Below are 16,419 nucleotides of genomic sequence, written 5' to 3' on the forward strand. Positions count from 1 at the left end.
TCTGGTACAGTAGGGGGCGCTGTGCACGTGACAGATGATATTTAAATCCGCCAAAAACGCGAAGAAGAAGAAGAATCAGGAAGCAGCAGCAGCAGCAGCAGAGTAGTGTTGTTTTGTTGGTTTCTGTTGTGAGACGTTTAAAAACCCAAATCTGGACATATGGAGGATCGTAATTATAACTTAACACAAGAAAAAGCAAGTTAGAGAGACTCCTCGTCGTCGAAGCAGCGAAGTCACGAAGAAGAAAATCAAGCTCGAGACAGCCGACGGCAGAAAACGATGATAAACATCGGTGCGACATTTCCCAGATGGAAAACTCTGCTGAGGGACAAATGTTTTCAGACTGACGCTGAAGTCGCCTGTTTTCTGCTAGACAGGTAATTTATCATCACAAATGTACCAAAAATAAATACAGTTTGATGTTTGACAGCTTTATCAGAATATGACCATGCAGAGAGTGAACACGTGACCTTTTCTCCGCGTCACTGTTAAAAAGTATAAACCTAAAATTTTACTTTTACGCGCCAAAACCAGAATTTATCTTTTGTAATAGTGTATAAGCCACGCCCCTTCCGGAGCGCATGATGGGTATAATTTAATGTCTCCAGCCCTGACTGATATTAGATTTATATATTTATATTTATATTCTTATATTGCTGTTATATGTTGTAGGTTAGTCACATGTATCTTAACACACTTCTTATTCTATATATTTGTATTATAGCAGTATATATTTTTACAGACTTCTTATTGTCAATTCTTGTAATTCTTAGTGTTTATATATATTAAAGGGCTGCACAATTGATTGCCGTGTTATTGAAATTGCAGTATGGGCAAATGTCCAGAGCAAAATGCAATTTATGAAAAAGGAAACGTGTGAAAAACATCAATCAAAACTTCATTATAAAGTCTTGTTCTCCAGATGGTAGAAAACGTGTTTATTTGGTACAAACCTCAACAAATGTCACATCACATCATCACCATTTTAATAGTTTTTTCCAGTAAAAATGAAAATTGTAATGCTAAAATGATCATTCCCAGTCACTATCGCTGTTTCACTCAAAATAATCGCTATGACTTTTTTTTTTTTACCATATTGTACAGTCCTAATATATTTCTGCCCTTCCTTCTTGATGTTGCTGTTTCTGCAGCTATGAGAGAAATCACGCTACATCAACCTCTATGAGGGAGAAACCATCTGAAATCGCAGCTTCATCAGAGTCTTGTGCAACAAACAGGCAAGTCACTGCTTGGGCGGTATGACCCAAAATTCATATCACGGTATAAAACTGAATCCCTTCACGGTAACAGTATTTATCGCGGTATAAATGTTGCGGTGTAAAACTTATAATGGAAGTGTTTCTGAAGGGGTTTTGTAGTCACTTAGCAAAACTAAATTGATTTAAACAACAACAACAAAAAAAGCAAAGATATAATGTAATTATTTGAGTATTTATTGTGCAGAAGAACAACAGAAGTAAGGATAGTGCCTCAGAAGTACAAAAATTCTTACAAAAATACAGTGGATATTGTAAACAGTACTTCAAGTAAGAGAGGTTTTCTGTAAGTCAAATGGCAAAACAGTGAAAAGGTTCTGTAACACCTAAGTAAAGAATGTGAGTATTTTTTCCATCACAGCAGGTCAGTGATCAGTGTTTCAGTGACACATTAAAAACATCGGCACCACGACATGATTTTCTATTTTTGGAGCTGCGCACCTTTTTTTAGAAGGTAACTCTTTATTTGCACAACTCTTGCGAGATTTGTGTTTGTTATTTTTTACTAAAATAATCAAACTCGTGCGATCTTTCGCAGGTCTAGGGTTCCCTTCTAGACACGACTCTCTCTGTGTCTCTGTCAAACTACTGACAGCAGACTGTCTTTAAACAGCACGGTGTTTCACTCTGCAGTGTTTGACATAAAGACTTTATTTGTGTGGACACACAGGTTTGGTTTGTCACCAACTTTGGCATTTTTATTTTTTTAATCAGTCTGAGAGGACGACGGTATCAGTGATTGATTAGTGATCAGTCTGCCCTCCTCTCCTCCCTCACCTGTTCACTCTGCTGTGAGAAGATCTGAAAGTTTCTCACAGAGAAACACAGACTCTCCTGTTTTACGTATAGGCCTCTTTATACAGTTGTTTAATTTTATAAGAGCATCTGGTTGGTGTCGATGTCATTAACCATCACGTTAGTTTCTGTTGTAATAAACTCCGTCATTAACAACCGTCTCCTCCACACACAGCTTCTCTGCAGTTGGTCTGTGCGTTTCCTAAACAGATAAACCAGCGCCGGAAAGACTAGAAAAGTTGCGCCAGTTAAAATAGAAGCGTCCCGTAAAAAAATAAAATCTATTAATAATTTATTGGTTATAGGTCCAGGTTCATTCGATGGCGTCTGGGTCTTTGTTAGCGGTCACAGTTACTCCACACATCTTGCAGATGACATTTTTATGCTCAACATCCGACTTCTTAAACCCGAACCACGTCCAAATCACGGATGTAGCACCGTTTTTTTTTTTTTTTTTTTTTAAACCAGCCCCTCCTTCTCCGCCATTACCGTGCTTGCGGCCATTTTCACATGGAGGCAGGTGTGATGACGTCATCAACAGTATGACGGTAGAGCAGAAATCTCTACCGTGGCCAAATTTATACCGTTTTCTACCGTCATACCGTGTATACCGCGCAGCCCTAGTCACTGCCTTGAAATTAGTGTGCTGTCCCCAGTATGTTTGATTACAAACAAAAAGTTGCTGATTAATCTGATTTTTTTTTTATGTTTGCTGTTGTAACTCCATATGTGTGATGAACACGCTGTTTGTTCTTTACAGAGATGAACATCTGGATGTTACTGCAGAAGCCTCAGAAACTCAGGACCATGATCAAAGGTAACAGTTCAACTGTCAAACCTTCTTTTCACTCCATGTCTCGTGTTTTGTAAAGCACTGCCCAATTATGGCAAAATCATAATTGCAGTTATTTTGGTCAGTATTGATATCATGATTATTTAACACAATTAATCATTGACTTAAGAACTGTCATGCAAAAAAATGTTTTAATGTTTGATTTTCTTGAACTTAAAATATAAATCAACTGGCTGATCGTCACTGATAATTATTGCCCAATATTCAGTAAAAATACACGGTCAGGAGATTTGTATATTTACTACAACTGTAAGGTGCTGGAAAACCTTGAAAATACACCTTAAAAATGTTTGAAAGTGTTTCAGAGAAAGTGTATGAACCCTGATTATCACTGGAAGCCAAAATTGTAACTGAAAATAACATTTGATTAACTCATATATTTTGTTTTTTTATTTCTACAGCTTAGATGGCATGAGCACTGATGAGGTGTACAAAGTTTTCAATGACCCACTGAACAGTGTGTAAGTAGTAGGAAATGAAATGTATAACTGTTTAATGTTCTCTTTTTAGAAGCTCTCGTTTCTGAATATGTCCGTCTTTCCAGAATCGACTGGGCGGATGAAGGTTCCTGTTACTTTGACCAAAAAGATGACGGAGAGAAGGACGACAGCTTTGAAGAGTATCTTCCGCCAATTTGTATACGGTTTGTTATCGGTCAGTCTTTACTCAGCTGTTGTTGTGTTGCGTCTGTGTTTTTAAAGTTTTTAACTCATATGCCTTCATGTTGTGCCTCAACAGAATGGGTGGAGAGTTAAAGAAAGCACCATGTATTGATCGACTTCCAGTTATTGGAATCGATGAGACCGTGCATGACCATCCTTCACATGAAGACCCTCCTGATGAACCTCTCTGTGATCAGGACCCTGTTTTCCCAGATCCAAAGCATGTCCTTCATGAAGAAGACATCACAGGTGCCAGAGCTTCAATAGTATATGAGGACTGCCTGAGACAACTGGCTACGTTTCTGATCCTGCCTGTGGAAAAATGTACAGGCCTTTTGAAGAGTGGTGTGGTGTGCAACTGTGTTGCTCCCTTTGAGATCAACGTCACCTCCAAGGGCACAGGAACAAGTGTCGAATGGGTAAGTCTTGGCAGTCGTGGCGTATCATAACTTCCAGTCCTGTACATGCCATAATTATTCCTTTCATCTGACTTTTAGATCTGTCCCAATGGACACAGAGTGTGGAGGTGGAATTCCCAGCCTGTCATGAAGTCTGGGATACAAGCTGGAGATTTTCTCCTGTCCACCAACATTTTGTTGTCTGGAAACATCTATGCAAAGGTCGCCCTGTTGTTCAGGTTTATGAACATGGGGATGGTGAGCAAGAACACCTTCTTCTCCATTCAGGACAATTACTGTGTCGACACGATAAAGGACTTCTGGGAAGAGAGAAAGGCAGAGGCCCTCAGTCGCCTTCAAGGGGAGGATGTTGTGCTTCTCGGTGTGTAGCTTAAAGTCATAGTCTAGATGTTTTGAAATAGGGTTGTATGGTTGTACTTCAACCACCTAAAAAAATCAAAATCAGTTTATGTAAGAATGTAAGTATATGCTGTATTTTCACACCTCTACCTTTCTGTCAGACAAACTTTTCTGAATGGAAATTGTTGTTATATTTGACAAATGTCGCTCTTTCCAAACCAAAGAGACTTCTTTTGCAAAAACAGTAATTTTACCACTCAGGAGTTCCTTTCCTGCAGCTGCTTCGATGAGTTAATTTGTTTGTTATGTGACTTTCAGGGAACCTGAACAAACCCTTTAAAATTTACGCGGCACAAAAGAAACTAACTGATCGAGGCAGCAGTGCACAGATAATTCCAGTGTGCTGCCCGTTAAATTATTGTTTTTGCCAAATGAGTCTCGTTTCTTTGGAGAGAGCAATATTTTGTTTATATAACAGCAGTTTCTCATTATAAGTCGGTTGACAGTAAGATAAGGCAGTGAAAATATTCTAAATATAGCGCACACATAAACTGATAACTTTTTTTGAGTTGGCTAAAATGTGCTTATAGCATATAGCTTCTTACACCAGTACTGGGGACGTGCTGACTGCCATCTACTGTGGGTAATACACCGAATATTGATACATACGTCATACAACCCCACTCAAAAAAATCTGAACTATCCCTTTAAATGTTACCATGTTATGTAAGTATTGAAGACATCAGGCAATGGCAGTGTAATTGTATGATTTTGGATCTCTTCTTTATAGCGGCTGGCAGAAATGATGCACCCGGCCTTTGTGCAAAATACTGCAGCTATGCAGCCATGGAGAATCGCACAAAGGAGATCATTCATGTCGCCACTGTAGGAAAACAGCATCCATCTTGGACTTCTGATGTCATGGAGAAGGAGGGTTTTATTGAGACTGTGGACAAGCTAACATCAGAGGTAAAGATAGTGGAGATCTGCACGGATGGTCATGCCCAGATCGGAGCCCTTATGAGTAAGTACTCATCTGATAAATAATATATGAATACATGTTTAGAAAAGATGACTGAAATGTTGTAGTGATATTAGATGACTCTCCACAGACCCAGATGAAGGCAGATACAAGTCCCTTGGTATTCATCACAGTCTGGATGTGTGGCACGGTGCCAAGAGGCTGGCCAACAAAATAGCTGCTGTGAGTTTAATAAACGTCTCATGTTGTTGGTTTTGTAACCAAGATTCCAAAAAAAGCTGGATGGCTAAAATGCAAATAAAATGAAATACAATGATTTGCAAATCCTTTTCTACCTACATTCAGTTGAATACAGTATGACAAGATACTAAATGTTCAAACTGGTACATTTTATAGCTTTTTGTAAATCCACACATCCTGAATTAACTGCTGCAGGTTAATTGATGGCAGGTGACAAAATCTGATTAAAATCTGTATACTCAATGTATGTTCTGTTTCTCTCCTCAAGGCAGCAAAGATAAACAGGCAGTCTATTCTCCTCATCTGGCTGAAAGACATCGTAAACCACTTTTGGTGGTGTTGTAAGACAGCTGAAACAAGCAAGCATTTTCACGTGGGGACATAATTTATTAATACTTCTTCTCTTACTAATTCATCTCCATATGAATTATATTTTTATAGTGCTATTTTATTTTTCTCAGGCACTATGGGTTGGTATCATGCATCATGTCTGTGACATTCACACTTGGAGTCGGGGAAGCTGCCAACACGGACACCTGGAAGAAACACATGACAAGGAGTGGATCCAGAAAGACTCCAAGTGCTACAAAGCTTTAGAGGAAATCATTCTCAATAAGCGCTGGCTGAAGGATGTTCATAAATACATGCGCTTCAGGTAAAGTGTGGCTACATGTTTCACACATTATGACTATTTGTGCTTATTTTTTTAAAACAGTATGTATATTTTGTTCAATTAGATCAACGGCAGACCTGGAGGCATTTCACAATCATGTTCTGATGTATGCCAGCAAGCGCTACACGTTCAGTCGCCCAGTTTATGAGGCGAGAGCTCTGCTTGCTGCTCTGGACTATAATTTCCACCGGAACCGACCCACAGTGAAAACAGCAGAAGGCAAAAAGATGTATGTCTTAAACTTGAAAATATTCTTGTTTGCAGTACAGGTGCACGCGTTTTTGTGTGCTCAGTGTTGCCAGTTGTTAGAATGAGAAACTGATATTGAATTTGTGTGATTACAGTTTCAGAAGGCTGTATAAGAGAAATGGCAGAAGATACAGTGTGTACGCCCTGAAAACAGAAAAAAACTACAGCTACATCTCTGAATTGCAAGCACGGATTCTAAAGAGGGGAATCCTGCATGGGGTGGGAATTCATACAAGGAGGAGCCTTCAACCAGATGAACCCAGAGGGTCTGGCTTTGTGCACTCCATACCTGCACTGGACACACCAGAACTGATGCAGACAAGTGTCAGGAGAGGTCGAGGTAAGAACCAGACATTTGTCTGCCTTTATTGTAACTTATGAACCTGTTCTGTAGCTCATATTCTTGGTGAAACAGCACATTATGATGGCACTAAGGATGTCAGGAGAACAGATACTTCAGTATCAAGTTGATGCCAAAATTTTGAAATCATGAGAGAGATGCAGTTCTTCTGGACATGACAGGAACAGCATATATGCTTACAAGTGGTGCAGACTGCTGGTAAGTGCCAGAGGAAGGAGAAGAATGCGCACCAGCCTACCTACCAACAACTACATGTGTAATATAGCAACATGTGCTGTTCCAGATATAGCTTGGCTTCGACTCATCCAAAAGCAAAAGTAGTGATGCACAGATCAACCCATTTAACCCACGAGGTGACAAAGCAGCAGTCTGAGTATGTATTAATGACTTCCAGAAAGACTGTGTGCAATAGTCCTCTCTCTTACTGTCCTCTCCTCCCTCTCAATCAAACACACACACTTGCAGCTACATTCAGCAGTGCATTCAGTGCACTCTGTTAGCTCAGCTGATTAGTGCTCAAAAGAAAGTAAAGTTTGAGGGAACTACTGGCTGTAACATCTGCATGCGCTGGGACTTGCTGGTTCAGAGTAACTCCATGCCCGCTCCAATCCAAAACTGAGTTTGTCAATGATCCTGGGCCAACATGCGTTCCATTGTTTGAATTTGTATATAAAAAGTTGCTTTATTGTGGACCTGATGGTGAGAATGTTTTCTCCAAGATCAAGAATGAACTTTGGAAGTCTAATGACACTATGTTGTCAGACTTCTTCCAGACCTGTTAATCACTGCCCACATTTCATTTGTTTAGCACTTCCAATAACTAATCAGTAAAGTGAAAAAATGTCTGTTTAGTCTAATTATTGGGCTACAAGCTATACCTGATCCTAATTTTTCAGCCAAAGTTTGTTTAAATCTCAGACAGCACCTCTGTGTGTCACTCTTTAGTGTCTTTCTGTCTGTTAAAACAGTTGGTAATTTAATTGGGAAGACATGCCATGGTGTGGTGTGCACTATCACACATGTTCTTGTCCTGTATCCTAATATTTGTAAGGGGACTATATCTTTCACATTATATTGATTATTTCTTATTTTCTCTGTTTTTTTAATTAGATTTATAAAAATGGCTGTCAACATTTTCTTGTATGCGTGTTTCAGTAGTTTGTGCAGATGTCAAGCAGCTGTTGGTGATTAAAGAAGAGGATTCCCTTGAGTGCAGCTCCAGCCTTGACCAGGAGCACCCAGAGCCTCTGCACATAAAAGAGGAACAGGAGGACTTCTGGACCAGTCAGGAGGGAGAGCAGCTTAATGGGCTAGATGAGGCTGATATCACCAAAGTCCCATTCACTGCTTTCCCTGTGAAGACTGAAGATGATGAAGAGAATCCTCACTTTCACCAAAGCCAAACTGAGGACAACCGAGAGGCAGAGCCTCCAGTCAGCAGCTTAGCAAAGCAGGTAAAAACAGAGAGTGATGGAGAGGACTATAGAGAATCAGGACCTGCCAGAAAGCTACATCCAGATGGTCATCAACAGCCAAATACTGATGAAAAGGCATCAGACTCCTCTGAGACTGAAGTCAGTAATGATGAATGGCAAGAACCTTTGTCAGATTTTGGACCTGAAGCTGAAGACAGTGACAATAAGGCACCTGAGTCAGGTGTAAATCCTCTAAAATATAAGGAAGCCTCTGTAAGTGACAGATTTACTGAAAAGGGAAAGTTGATAAAAAGCACAAGGCTCCACACAGTAGAGAAACCATTTCGCTGTGGTGTTTGTGGTAAAAGATATACAGCACGGCGAAATCTGAATACACATATGAGAGTCCACAAGGGAGAGAAACCATATTCCTGTAGTGTTTGTGGCAAAAGATTTACAATACAGCGAAATATGAATACACATATGAGAGTCCACACAAGAGAGAAACCATTTGGTTGTGATATTTGTGGGAAAACATTCAACCAACGACATCATCTGAAATCACATGTGAGAGTTCACACAGGAGAGAAACCATATGCGTGTAATGTTTGCGGTAAAACATTTATCCAGCAGCAGCATGTGAGAACACACATGATAGTACACACAGGAGAGAAACAATTTGGGTGTGATATTTGTGGGAAAAAATTTAGAGACCAGGGAAATGTGAAGAGACACATGAGAGTGCACACAGGAGAGAAACAATTTGGTTGTGATGTTTGTGGCAAAAGATTCAACCAGCAACCTCATCTCAAGGCACACATGAGAATCCACACAGGAGAGAAACAATTTGGTTGTAGTGTTTGTGGGAAAAGATTTAGAGATCAGAGAAATGTGAAAATACACATGAGAGTCCACACAGGAGAGAAACCGTTTGAATGTGATGTTTGTGGGAAAAGAGTTAGCGATCAGAGAAATCTGAAGACACACATGAGAATTCACACAGGAGAGAAACCATTTAGTTGTGATGTTTGTGGGAAAAGATTTAACCAGCAACCACATGTTAAGTCACACATGAGGATTCATAGAGAAAAGAAATAATTTGGCTGCAGTGTTTATGGCAGAGGATTTAATCAGAAGACACACTCTGGGATACAGAAGAGAGTTAACCAGAGTACTAGGAAGGAAGCTTAACATAGCCAGGCTTCCTTTACATGACCTGCGTTGACAAAAACTAAAACCTGAGTCAGAGGTAGGGGCTATCACAGCTGTTGTCGTCAACTTGCCTTGTTAACCCAGGTTTTGTGTGCCATCGCATCATAAAGGGAGTGGAGTGCGTCATTTGAGTCTTAAGACGGACAAGTTATTGAGCTATATTCTCCATAGCTAAGCTATGGAGAATATAAAAATGTAATGCAGCAAAATACAACACTGTTGCTGCAGGAAGGGCAAGAGAGGATAATTTTGAATTGACTTAATGAGCTCTTAATGCCTGCTGTTTATTTCAGATGTGACAGTTTCACATTAAACAATTAAATATGATACTGTTGTTATGATCCTGTCACATAATAGATACTTGTCACTTTAGTGACTTGAGCCAATCAAGATCAAGCATAAAAACAACATTCAAAGTGTCTGACATTGCTTCATCATTCTTTTACGGTGTGGATGATCTGCTGTGTAAAATTTGTGTTAGAATGACTTGAAGCAAACAGAAAAAAGGTTCCATGGCAATTCAGTGATTACGGTTTGACTGCTGTAATTTGGTTTTGTTTGATGGCATTATTAATGGACAGCTCAGCGCTTTACATTTATAACATCGTTTCTCAACTAAGTCTATATAAGTCTTAAAGAACTTCATCAGGAAAGCAATTAGTGAAAGACTGGTGCTTTTTACAGCTAATTTAATCTGAAACTCTGAACATAACATGTATCAGTTATGAGGTTGGCATAAGTTACCATAGTGATCTAGCCAGGTTAAAGGAGAGTCACCTTTGTGACACTGAAAGCTCTGGCTTTAGACTCAACACACCTTTGCTGACACAATCTTTCTTCATAGTACACCCCTCTGAAGACATATTTTAGGATATACATGAGAGTCCATGCAGGAGAGAAACCCATTTGTTTGTCATGTTTCTGGTAAAAGATTTATTCAGCTTTCACATCTGGCACACATGAAAGTACACACAGTGTAGAAGCTGTTCATTCGTAGGGTTTTGCTGCAAGTGTTTTGGGAAGAACCACAGCTTTTTTCATTGTTATTTATTGTTTTGTTGTATTTTTTGCCTCTTGTGTTTATTTTAAAGAGTGCAAAGAAAAACCTCCTTGGCCACTCTGTTTTTTTGTCACAAAATTGTCAACAAAGGTTCTTTAATGGATTTCTAAAAGTACTCTGTCAAAGGCAGCTGAACTTCATGTTCTATTTTTACCCCACTCAAAATAGGCCTCTTCAGTTTTCCCTTAATTCAACTGGGAAGAAACTAAATCAAACGCACCAAACCCATCAAAATAAATCCTTAATTCACCAAGTTGGATGCGACTATAATCTGAGTTTCATGTATTTGAAATGTTGATATTAAATATTATTATAAATAAAGTATCTAACAAAGACGTGTTAATTTAAATTATAACAAGAAGAACAAGAAGTTCTGACAAAACAATCGAATTGGTCAGCTAAACAGTGAGAACATGATGAAATTACTTTAGAGCACATCATGTTCATCACTAAAAATATTACTGTGCCTAGAGGGGGGAACATATTCATGAAATTAAATCATGAACCACACACCAGTTGCCACCTTGTGCAGACAGACTGGTTGTGCCACAGACTTTGCACTTCGACCAGGTTCTACCTGGTCTTCGTTTTGCCTTTGTTTTGCCTTCATTTTTAGACCTCCTACCCATGGCCACACAGACCAGGCACAAATTAATTTGCTGTCCTGTAGATGTGGTAAAAAGTAGCAATTCCACTGGTGTAAGATGCTGACGCCACCTGAACTGTCAACTCCAAGCAGAAAACTTTTTTTTACCCACAGTTTGTGTATTGTTGTTTTTTATGTAGCATGTCAACAAGAATCACTGTGAAGATACAGTGCAAAATTCTCTTTAATTAGCAGCAAATGATGTACTTTTTTTTTTTTTTTTTACTTTTCCAGGAAACTCTTCAAGGTAATCATGAATCCGTGAAATAAAGCATCAGTGAAACTTTCTTGGTCACAATGTCCAATGGGAAACAAGCACAGACAGCTGGCACCTATTAATACTCATTTTAGCAGACAAACTATTATTAAACTTGGACACAAGGCAGTTAGCCAGTAAAGTAACCATGTTTCAACAATTTTCCCCAGTCCTGTTTTTGAGCTTTTTTCTTTTTACATTTAGCAAGCTGTACTGATAATAAAACTCATCACACTCCTTCAATTCATGATGCACAGGAAGAGGAAGAGTATTCTTTAAGGAAGATAAGTCTGGTTTGCAGGGACTCTCTGTCTTCCTCTCCTCCTATCTTTCACTCTCTCTGCAGTAACACCCTGGAGCACAGATTGACCTGTACTTCCTCGGTTTCTTCTCCATCTTCACCATGTCAGAGAACTCTGGAAGATATTTAGAGCCAGATGTCAGTGCTTCTGCGCAGTGAGGCTGGGGGCTGCATTAGAGACTCAACAGAGTTCTGTCCTCCAAAGTAAATATTCATATAAAGTAAATATAACACAACTGAAATATGTTGACATCATGATTACAGAACCTCAGCTGACATGTTTTCCGTCTTATAATTTCTGTCTCATATGTGAAGAGGTACTAACTGCTGGCCCTTAGTGATGACTGCAGGCCAGTACACCAGAGTGTAAAATGTAAAAAAAAAAAAAGCAGCATACCTCTGTAGTTGATGCGACCATCTCCATCAGTGTCACCGGCCTGGATCATGGCCTCCGCCTCCTCATCAGAGAGAGGAGCTGATGGGGTTGCAGTTGGTACAGTTGACAGAATGTATCTGTGAAAAGAGAAATCTTTATGAGCTTTAATGTTTGTTTAATACTATGTTTTGTTATTTGTCTTACACTGTAAGACCGAACAGTAAAGCTGACCAAAAAAGCTGAGATGTATTAACTCATAATTTAAAAACCAACCACTTCAACACAAACGGGCTGAGTCATTTAAGCAAATTTCCAGTTTTAAGTTTACAGTCATTTACAACTTTGATGATTATGATGTATTGTACTCAAATCATTTGACAGCAACTCTTAAACCACGTGATCACGTCACATACGTCCATACATGCTTCAACGTGCCAGTCCGGCAAACTGGAACTTTGTCCGCCATTACTGTCACTCGCGCTTGCGGAACATGCAAACCGCCAGACCTGACGGACTTGCCCCGCCGTTCTTTTCTGCCACGGTGCTGACAGTGCTGACTGCCATTTTTCTTATGTTTTCCTTGGTCGTCCTGCTCTGGTGACTAATTTCTTGGTTTGCATTTCATAATTTGCGTTGAATTACTTTGTTCATTAAATGCATTTTTCTCAGCTCAAACTTAGTTTAAGCACTTGATAAAAACGTGTTTGTTAACATTAAATGAATACTCAGACAATTTGGGAGTTATGCCCTTTCGCTATCTTTTTCATAGTGAGACAATATGATCAATATCTTTTTTGTATGCACGTCCAGTGGCTGGCTGCCAGCGGTTAGCATTGCGGTGGAATTTAGCTTAGCTTAGCGAAAACACGTTAAGTCTAAAGGAGTCAGTAGTCGGTGAGCAACAGGTACACAGTAGGCGCATCCGGTGTGTGCCTCCGTGAATCAAACTTCTTCCAAAACTACTAAAAAAGATTTTTTTTCGAATTAATGTTCAAAATGTTTATTTTAACCTCTTCAATAAGAGCCCCTGTACAGGGGGCTGCACAAGATGCGTCGAGTAAAAACGCTCAATGCACTCAAAATGACGGGGAGAAACTCAGCTAAAAGCCTCTACCAAGCAATTTTCGGACAGACACAAAAAAGATATTGATGATGTTGTCTCACTATGAAAATGATACCGAAATAGCATAACTTAACTCCCAAATCGTCCCAGTATTAATTCAAACATAGTATCTGCCTCAGTAAAAGTGGAAAAAAAATTCAAAAGTTGAAACCAGTATTTTAATTTGTTTCTCCACTGAAGTGGACAGTATTAACGTTATCTTTCATTAATTGTGCATACTTTAAACTTTTTCAACCATGAAACAGATGCATGTGACAACATTTTTATTTAGCATGTTTCAGTAACTTAAAATTTAATGGTTGGCATCAAAGTTTTAGGGTTAGGGTCACCCCATTCAAATAGATACAGTTCAGTTTCAGAATCCACTAACCTGTATAATATATAGGCACCCAGAACCCAGATTCCAGAATTGGAAATTCGATTTTGGAAATACGGCGCGTGACCATTCGGTGGCGCCCTTGTCCACTTTTTGCCGAAAAATCCAGAAACGTAGCTTTTTCATGGAAAACGTGTTTTTAATGGTCGTAAGTACGAATACGGGTGTTTGTCCTAACTTAACGCCGATTTGCGGCCGGGGCCGTTCTGAGTGCTTTTAAGGCCCCGAAAGGATGCCTTCGATGCCCGATCGCTGCCCACGCGACCCAGGGGGTCCGTGGGCCCGTTTGAGCACGTTTGGCCCTGGGCCTCTGGCCGTGGGCCCCCACGGCGCCCCGGAGTTGTGGGGCCGCCGGCTCCATCTCGGCCCCCTCTGTCGCACGAGCGGGACGGGGTCCCCCCGTGAGGATCTCGCGACGCAAACTTCCCCGTAGGGCCGAGCCGGACGGGCGCCCGGGAAGCGCGCGGTGAGCCATCGGCGACGGTGCCGGAACAGGCCCCCCGCCACGCTCGGGCCCCGAGTTACAGGCCGTCGAAGGGCCGTTTGGGCCGACCTTCAGCGGGCCGTAAGTCAGCCAGGAAAGGTCCCGGGGACAGAGGGCGCGGTGCGTCTCGATCGTCCCGGGCCCGCGCACGAAGCAGGCGGGCGCGACCGAGGAAGGGAGGCCCCGCAGGTCGACGGCCGTGGGGAAAAATGTCCCGGCCGGCTCCCCGGCCTCCCCCCCAGCCCGCCGAGGGCAGATCCGCAGACGGAATCCCTCTGGCTCGTTTCCCCGGGACGTCAGGGCGTGTCAAAGTAGGGACAGATTAACATGGAGATAGGTAGGATTCCCGAAGCTGGATGTGCATATACACAGTGATTCGGGTGGTGAGCTCTGCCCACTAGGGGGTGCTCGGTTAGGGTGAGGGGGGAAAAAAACATCAAGTCACGGGGCCCGGGCGGGGGTCTGCGTGGGGGGTCCCGAGGGCCCGCGGTCCGAGGGGGTCCCGTCCGCCTGCGCTCCAAGGGCCGTAACTCGGGGAGGGAAGGTCCCGGGGACGGGGGGGCGAGTGCGTCCCGATCGTCCCGGACCCGCGCACGTGGCAGGCGGGTGCGAACGAGGAAGGGAGGCCCCGCGCGTCAAAAAGCGCGGGGAAAACCGTCTCTACCGGCTAACCGGGGGGTCGCCCGCCCGCCCTACGCGGGGGCGCCGGCAGCGTTCCTCCGGCTCGTTTCCCCGCAATGTGAGGGCGGGGCAAAGTCAGACAAATTAACATGGGAGTAGATGGGATACCCGAAGCTGCACTCTCAAATATACAGGGACGCGGGTGGGGAGCTCTGACCACAAGGGGGTGCAAGGTTAGGGTGAGGGCCCCCCAAAAAAAATCATTTTACGTGGCCAGCCCAACCACCCATCGGGTTTTTCAAAGTCCCGCTCAAATGGGGACGGTGCCATGGGTCCCTATTTTCTCCTCTAAATGCTCGGAAAGCTCGATTCAGGCCAAAATGCCAGCGCGGAGCGGGGGAGGGGCGGATTTCGCTAACTTTTGATAGGAAGGTGCTAGAGACTCGGGAAAGGGCTCTACCCCCACTATATCGATGACAGGCTTTTCGACGGTGCCGCTCCCGTCCGTGTGCGACGTCGGGAAGTGGGCGTAACCCAGGAAAAAAAGGTTGTTCGGGGCCTAGCTCCAGAACGGAGAGCCGTAGAGGCACGGGTCCGAGACCGGTGCGTTTGGGGCACCCAACATAGGTACATAGGGCCCCCTGCACCGCTCCTGCACGTCAGGGGACGTATCCGACCTCTAACCTTTGGATGGAAACGCTCGTAACTCGGCAACGGAAGCGGCTAGGACGGCGGTTCGAAGTGCGTCGCGAAGGCCTCTCCCTCCTCTATCGGACGGCCGGGGTCGGTTTCGGCCACGTACGCTTTTGCGCAAAAAGGTGCGGGGAAAACCGTCCCGATCGGCCACGTCCTTGCCAGCCGCCTGGCCGACTTCCATCTGTAAACGGAATTCCTCTGGCTCGTTTCCCCGCGACGGGAGGGCCTTCCAAAATCAGACAAATTAACATGGAAATAGATGGGATTCCTGAAGCTGGACGTGCAAATAAACAGGGATGCGGGTGGTGAGCTCTGACCACTAGGGGGTGAAAGGTTAGGGTCAGGGCCACAGGAAACATGGCCTTGTATGGCCTACACAGGAACCAATAAGGGGTTTCCAAGCGCCGCTCGAAGTGTTGTGATTGGCAGCGAGCGGGGGAGGGGCGGACAAAGGTAACTTTTGATAGGAAGGTGCTAGAGACTCGAAGACGACGAGTCTGAAACTCCGCGGAGCACAGCTAGACTTAAGACTTAAGTTCCCCTTCAGTCAAAAATGTGTCCTACACTTGAATATTTGAGCATCACTATACAGAATTATGTATGTGCATTCTGTTTTTATCTGCATCTGCTGAAAGTGGACATCTTTTGTTCACTGAAAATCTGATTTTAATTGGGGGGGGTTTGAGGGAGAAGGATATGCAATTTCAATGAATTTAACGAGATAAATTTCAAAATAGTGTTTATATACATCTTATATGTCTGGAGACGAGCTTTAACCAATTCACCCATTACTGTTTTGTACACTTCTGTATTCTCATTATTGTACTGTACTGCATCCCTTTCTCTTTCTACTTATCTCTAACCTCTGCTGGTAGCCTAGCAATTTATGTTTAGAATTATGCTACAATAGTTTATACCGGGGGTCGGCAACCCGCGGCTCTAGAGCCGCATGCGGCTCTTTAGCGCTGCCCTAGTGGCTCCCTGGAGCTTTTTCAAAAATGTT

At 42.5% G+C, this 16,419-nt stretch overlaps 1 protein-coding gene across 1 annotated transcript; it reads left to right on the forward strand.

The window, feature by feature from the left end:
• Window positions 1-195: 195 nt before the first annotated feature.
• Window positions 196-9,426, forward strand: LOC146312441 (uncharacterized). Its single transcript, XM_084741497.1, has 14 exons — window positions 196-377; window positions 1,152-1,238; window positions 2,833-2,889; window positions 3,327-3,386; window positions 3,470-3,568; window positions 3,664-4,006; window positions 4,085-4,367; window positions 5,136-5,369; window positions 5,458-5,549; window positions 5,836-5,940; window positions 6,029-6,222; window positions 6,305-6,469; window positions 6,585-6,829; window positions 8,006-9,426. The coding sequence occupies exons 1-14, from the start codon at window positions 280-282 to the stop codon at window positions 9,361-9,363; spliced, it is 3,420 nt and encodes a 1,139-aa protein (XP_084597623.1). The 5' UTR covers window positions 196-279; the 3' UTR covers window positions 9,364-9,426.
• Window positions 9,427-16,419: the final 6,993 nt, after the last annotated feature.

Source organism: Lutjanus erythropterus, chromosome 17, assembly GCF_056507025.1.
Source record: "Lutjanus erythropterus isolate fLutEry1 chromosome 17, fLutEry1.hap2, whole genome shotgun sequence".
NCBI classification, from domain to species: Eukaryota; Metazoa; Chordata; class Actinopteri; order Lutjaniformes; family Lutjanidae; genus Lutjanus; species Lutjanus erythropterus.

Coding starts and splice junctions, on each gene's coding strand:
- LOC146312441 (XM_084741497.1), top strand. CDS start 280: ATGATAAACATCGGTGCGACATTTCCCAGATGGAAAACTCTGCTGAGG. Junction 4,007..4,084: donor CAGGAACAAGTGTCGAATGG/GTAAGTCTTGGC, acceptor TCTGACTTTTAG/ATCTGTCCCAATGGACACAG. Junction 5,370..5,457: donor CCAGATCGGAGCCCTTATGA/GTAAGTACTCAT, acceptor GACTCTCCACAG/ACCCAGATGAAGGCAGATAC.